Genomic DNA, 6,220 nt, shown 5'->3' on the forward strand with positions numbered 1-6,220 from the left:
TGGTCTTTATGCAAAATACGGTACTTGTTTTATTCAAGGGTACGTATTCAGTACAACATATGGGAGAATATTTTGCCAGAAGGCTATTTAATTACCTGAGTGTGTCTAGGGAGGAGAGTGTAGTAATTGTTTGGGGATCCCCCGCCCCCCCCCTCCCCTCCCCACCTCACCTAAGGGACGGACCATTATTTTCTTGGAGGGGGGGGATGAAAAATTTTCCTCTGCAAACTTTTTTTTTTAGTTTATTCACCTCTGCAAACATTTTTTTTCGAAATTCTTACAATTTTTGTTATACATATCGTGTTTGCAAACAATTTATTTTGTCTTTCCAGGCCCTGCAAACAATTTTTTTCAATATTTTTCATCCCCCCCCCCCTCCAAAAAAATAATGGTCCGTCCCTAACACCGCTGGTTTCCGTTCCATTTGCGCGGTTACTCAGCGCAAAACGAAAAGAAATCATGCTAGCTGAAGTTCAGTGACCGAAATCTGTTGCAAATACTAGTTGTGATGTTTGCGGAAGAGAGTTAAAATGCGTGCAGTACCTTATTTGTCTTCGTTTATCATCGTTATTTGCATTTCAGCTTGTGCTCCTTTTCTTTTGACGCGTGCAGAGCTGAAAACGATCGTGGTTTCGCAAGATAATGGATTTGACAACAGCACATGTTGGAATGAAACTACACATCCTTGTAGAACTCTGAACTACGCTCTGGAACATGTGACGAATTCCACTTTTGTACTGCTACGGTCAGGGAAGTATTCGTATAACCTAACTGAACATTTTAACTTTACCAATTTGAAGGAGATCGGTTTAATTGGCGATGAAGAGTCGACTTTTGTTACCGTTCAATGTCACGGAAGCGGAAGTCTGTCTTTCGAACACAGTGGAAACATTACGCTACGAAAAGTTTTGCTACGAAACTGCGGTGGTTTGCACAACAGTACAACGGGTGACAAGTTTACACACCATTCTCGCATGCCATTCCTCTCTGCCGTATTCCTTAACTCCTGTAAGGACGTTATTATTGATAGCTGTTGGATAGTTCAAAGTCCTGGAATTGGATTGAACATGTATGATGTAGGCGGTGATGTGCAGATTTTACATTCCTGGTTTGAAAGCAATCGACCGATTGAAAATTCCTCTTCTTCAAATATTGCAATTGCTGGAGGTGGTGTTTACATTGAGTTTACCTACAAGGGTGCAGGCTTTCCATCTGATCTAACTTCAGCAGTGTTTGATGACTTGGACAGCAATAGCAAGTACGTTTTCTACAATTGCTCATTCAAAGACAACTACGCTCCAGATCAGAACTTTTCAACATTGATCGACAAACCACACCACTTTGACCACATTCCTTTTGGACGAGGCGGTGGGTTGTCGTTATTTGTAAAGGGCGTGGCAAAACATAATCACATTCAGATACATTATTGCCACTTTGAAAACAATCGTGCCCTTTGGGGAGGTGGACTTTTTATTGCATTTCAAGATGAAGTACAAAACAACACACTGGAGGTCAAACATTGTGTGTTTAGTAACAACAGTGCCGAGTATGCTGGAGGTGCCGTCAGGAGTGGGACTATTGCCAGCAGTGACAGTCAACAGTTACTTGCGAACCAAATAAATTATGAAGATTGTACATTTACAAGCAACAGTGCGGTTTTAGGCGGAGGTGTCTCGCATCATGGACTTGACTCATTTTTGAAAGTGATTGACAGTAGAAGCCTCGACATACAATTTGTCAGCTGCACATGGAGGAACAACACAGCCACAATGGGTTCTGCCATTGGACTGGCTTCCCCATCGCCTGTAAATGGCCTGCAGAGTTTGACATCTAAGGGACCAAAGCTTGTTCACAGCATTGTTCTTGAAGACTGTAATGTCACCACCAACCCAATAGTTTTGACGGAAGATAAACAGGTTATTGGTCAAGGAGCAATCTATTCATACTCACTCCCTGTCATTTTCAAAGGAGTTGTAAACATTGACTATAGTAACAATACTGCCATGGTGATTGAGAATGCAGCAATACACATATTTGGTACTGTGACCTTCAGAAATAACACTGGAAGTCAGGGGGGTGCATTAGGATTGTATGGCACATCAGTAATAATGCTTATGCCGCACAGTAACCTTAACTTCTTTAATAACACTGCTCTACAACAGGGTGGAGCCATTTACATAAGAGATTCTGGACCACCTGTTGTGGCTTTTAAGACAACTGAGCTTGGTACTCGACCTTGCTTTGTTGCTTATAACAACAGCTTCAGTCTGGAGAACGTCACTGAGTGGCAGACCAAAATAGTTTTCAAGGGCAATCGGGCATTAGCTAGTGGTGGTGGAAACTCAGTTTATGCCTCCACTCTCCAAGGATGTCGTCAAGCGGGTCAGCTTCGCATTAACAACAAAACTCTTGAATGGCACGGTGTTTTTCAATATCAGGATTTAAGCACAAGCCCGGGAAAACAAATTTCTACAGACCCTGTCTTCATCCAATTCAACGAAAGTGACTGGGAGGTTGCTCCTAGTGAACTTTTCAATGCTACTGTGGAATTGATTGATGAAAAAAACAGTTCTGTTTTAGGTGTCGTTAACATAAGCATCATAAAGGAGAATGAGAATGTGAATCTTGGTACAGCCTCAGACTTGTTTCTGATTCAAGGCGGTACTCCCAAAATCAAGAATTTGCATCTACTAGGAAAGGAGCGCAGCAAGTTTAAAGTTCATGTGGGCACAGTTGCAGGTCGTGTAGTGCAGAAACTTTCCAAGACTGTACGTTTAAAAGGTTGTTACCCCGGCTTTGAGCAATATGATGACACAGATACTTGCATGTGTATGGAAGGACACGATGCAGGTATTTCAAACTGCAGTGCTGACTCCAAGCACGTGTTCTTGAAGCGAGGATACTGGGGTGGAACAATAGGAAATAAATTTAGCACGTACCCCTGTCCACCGCACTACTGTAATTTCTCTAAACATAATTCGTCCTTTCAGTACAATTCTGAAACAATGTGTACTGGTGGTCGCAATGGTACAAGTGTTCTTTGTGGTACGTGCAAACATGGCTACTCGGTGAACTTAGGGGATGAGCATTGCACAGAAGACTGTGTCAATAGCCATCTGTGGCTTCTTCTAGTGTTTTTTATCATAACACTGTTACTAGTTTTGGTGGTACTGCGTATTGAATTGGACATCTTTACAACCTATCTTAATGCATGGCTGTATTCATATCAGATAATCACATTTCTGCTACAAGAAGGACAGTCCCTCGATCCATTTATCTCCTTTGTGATTGGTGTAGCCAACTGGAGAGTCAAAGCCGTTGGAACTTGTTTTTATAAAGGAATGACCAACCTTGAGAAACTTGGAGTAAATTACATTTTACCCTCCTACGTTCTTCTTCTGCTTATAGTTTTGGCCAAGCTCGCAAGATGCCGCCCTGCTTGTTACATTAACAGGAATGTTTCCCGTGCCTTCTGTACGCTCTTGGTTCTCTGTTATACAAACGTTACAATGATTTCTTGTGACATTATCCACTATGTTCCCATACAGAAAGGAAAGTGGGTGCTATATGCAGATGGCAACATTGACTTTGTAAAAGACTGGAAAACACACTTGCCGTATACCATCATTGCTTGCCTTTGGTTTATTCTGTTTGTCATTTTTGTACCATTGGTGCTGCTTTTTACTCCGTGGTTCTTGAAGCGCTTCCCATATTTGAACAATTTCAGATTGTTCTTCGACTCTTTCCAGCAGTGCTTCAAAGACGAGTACAGGTGGTTTGCAGCATATTACTTCATATGCCGTCTTTTCATTTTGTTTATTGCCCTGTATGTTCCATTTGGGCCCCTGAAAAGATCCATCCTTGAGGTATCCAGTGTTGTTATTGTGGTAACATGCCTTTACCTTCGGCCGTACAAGAGTAACCAGGCCAACAATGAGGATTACAACTGGCTCAATACACTAGATGCTGTGCTTCTCACAAATTTGTGTTTCATCGTCATCTTCAGCTCAAGCATCATAAGTGAAGCATCAGTCGCTGTTCAGAATGGACTTGAAAAAACTGTTAATGTCCTGGCATATGTACCCCTTGTTTATCTCTTGTGCCTCCTTTGTTATTATGGATGGAAATACTTTTGTCCTGTGAATTTGGAGGCTTATCAACATGTGGAACCAGAGCTAGGCTCCACATCTGACAGTGCTCGCCCAGCCCAGCTCATCTAAGCTCACAGTCAGGGGGTATAGCTAGCTCATGCTGTTTCAGAAAGCGTTGTCTTTGTATAGCACACTTGCACAATGTTGTTATTTGACTTCAACTACCAACTACTCTTTATTTTTGCAGTCCCAGCAGGATTTAAATAAGAATTGCTTAAATTAGGAGAAGAGAAAGAAAACTAAAGGATTCTGGTAGTTGTGGTCAAATGACATCATGACAATTTGCCTATTGCAGGCTCAAACTTGAAACTGGAAATGGAACTAAACATTAGCTTAAACCAAAAAAGAGAGGGTACAGATGTGTAAACCTAAGGAATCACCTCTTCATACCACCCTTAAAACATTCCTGTCAAGCTCACAAAAACTTTCCTAGTTTTGTTAATTCTACAGTTTACTGTTACTACCCAGACTTAGACCTAGAGTCATTTGAAGGTTCTTATTTTGTTGTGACAAATCTGATTTGAGGCCAAAATTATTGCAAGACTAATAATATAATAAGTTATTAACTTTAGCTGATTGCAACAAATCAAAATTACTGGGCAGCTAGTTTTGCTATCGAAGATGTAACTCAGAAATATGGTGCCTTCAATGAATTTAGTGTGACATGCAAAAACCACCAGTGGTCATTACTAGTGGTGGATCTGTGGGAGGGACCCAAAAGCTCCATTTTTGAACGAGAAGGGGGCAACTTTACTTTAGGCTCCCATTTTGTGCACCTCTTGATCTACTCCCTGTAATAATACTTAACTTTTTCAGTTACAATCTAATATACAGTTTTAAATTGCCAGTAATTTAATTGGGGCATACACTGGCAAAATAGGTGGCCACTGTAGGTTGATTTTTGATGAATGTCTTGCTCTTAATTTTTATATTGTAATTTATTGAGGGTATCTGTACTAGTATTCTAGCAAGATTTTTGCTTGCTCTGACGAATGGCTTGTGCTCGAAAAATTGGCTGATGTGATCTGTATCAGGCACCATGATCGCAGCATTAAAGTCAGTAACTTGTAGTAGGGAACAAATTTTATAATGATGATGATGACAATGTTAATGTGACGACGAGATGTTAAAAGAAAATAGTACAAAGTTAAGTAGTATAAAGTTTTCTCATTTTGAATAAAATAGTACTAATAATATGTAATATTTAAGTTCTCAGATGTTATTTTTTAAGTCACTAGCACTTAATGAAAAACCTGAAAGAAAAATCATTACAAATAGTATTAGAAAAAAAATAAATAAAGAAATGTTGAAAATAGAATAAATGAAAAGTATTTATATTAATTTTTATTGATTGTGACCAATAAATGCTTTAATATTTATTGCTATTGCTTTGAACGTGAAAGTTGTAGAAAGTGGGAAAAAAGATAATCCATGATTTACAGTTCCAAAAATTTTCATTGACATTTTTATAGGTCTTGATGATTATCATATGAGGGTCCTAAGGGGGGTAAAAATCTCATTTTCCCAGCCCAATTTTTGCCCAAATGCCATTTCCCAGCCTGTTATTTTACCAAATTTTCAAAATCGCAGTACCAGTTCTATTGTTTTTCTGTCTTTGATTCCCATTTACAGTGACCAAATCCCAGTCCAAGTGACCCAAATCCCACCTTTCCAGGTAAAATGGGAACTGGGATTTGGGCAAATTTTCATGGAATGAAAATTTACCCAAATCCCAGATCCCATTTTACCCCTTCGGACCCGCCTTATATGACCAGTAAAACGGTTTTTTTCCAGGTCTGAAAGCAGCAAAGGGTCGCATGAGCGCAAGTAAATTCAATATATGTCTTTGTGGCTCCCGTACCAGAGTTCTTTATCACTAGAGATACTGTATTTACGTAGAAATTTAGGTCTTGTTTTTGAGTGGATGGCAAAAATGTCGGAAATGAAAAGGTAGACCCGTCAGGAGGTGGGTAAGGGTCGAGGCCCTTGCCATATGAAAATCATTTCCAGCTCTGCGTTGTCCTCACCCCGTCCAATACTGGCGTAATTTCCATGCACTTCTACTCAAC

General features: G+C 40.0%; 1 protein-coding gene and 1 long non-coding RNA gene across 2 annotated transcripts in view; both read left to right on the forward strand.

The window, feature by feature from the left end:
• Positions 1-6,220, forward strand: part of LOC144654002 (uncharacterized) — a 74,064-nt gene that overhangs the window by 3,546 nt on the left and 64,298 nt on the right. The gene's annotated exons all lie outside the window — the stretch shown is intronic.
• On the forward strand, positions 460-5,422 carry LOC144653825 (uncharacterized). The gene has a single exon (XM_078513929.1). The coding sequence runs from the start codon at positions 531-533 to the stop codon at positions 4,218-4,220; it is 3,690 nt and encodes a 1,229-aa protein (XP_078370055.1). The 5' UTR covers positions 460-530; the 3' UTR covers positions 4,221-5,422.

This window comes from Oculina patagonica, chromosome 5 (assembly GCF_052425735.1).
Source record: "Oculina patagonica isolate OP01 chromosome 5, crgOcupat, whole genome shotgun sequence".
Taxonomy (NCBI): Eukaryota; Metazoa; Cnidaria; class Anthozoa; order Scleractinia; family Oculinidae; genus Oculina; species Oculina patagonica.

Bases quoted from the DNA above. Each gene is read 5' to 3' on its own strand.
- LOC144653825 (XM_078513929.1), top strand. From the start codon at position 531: ATGCGTGCAGTACCTTATTTGTCTTCGTTTATCATCGTTATTTGCATT.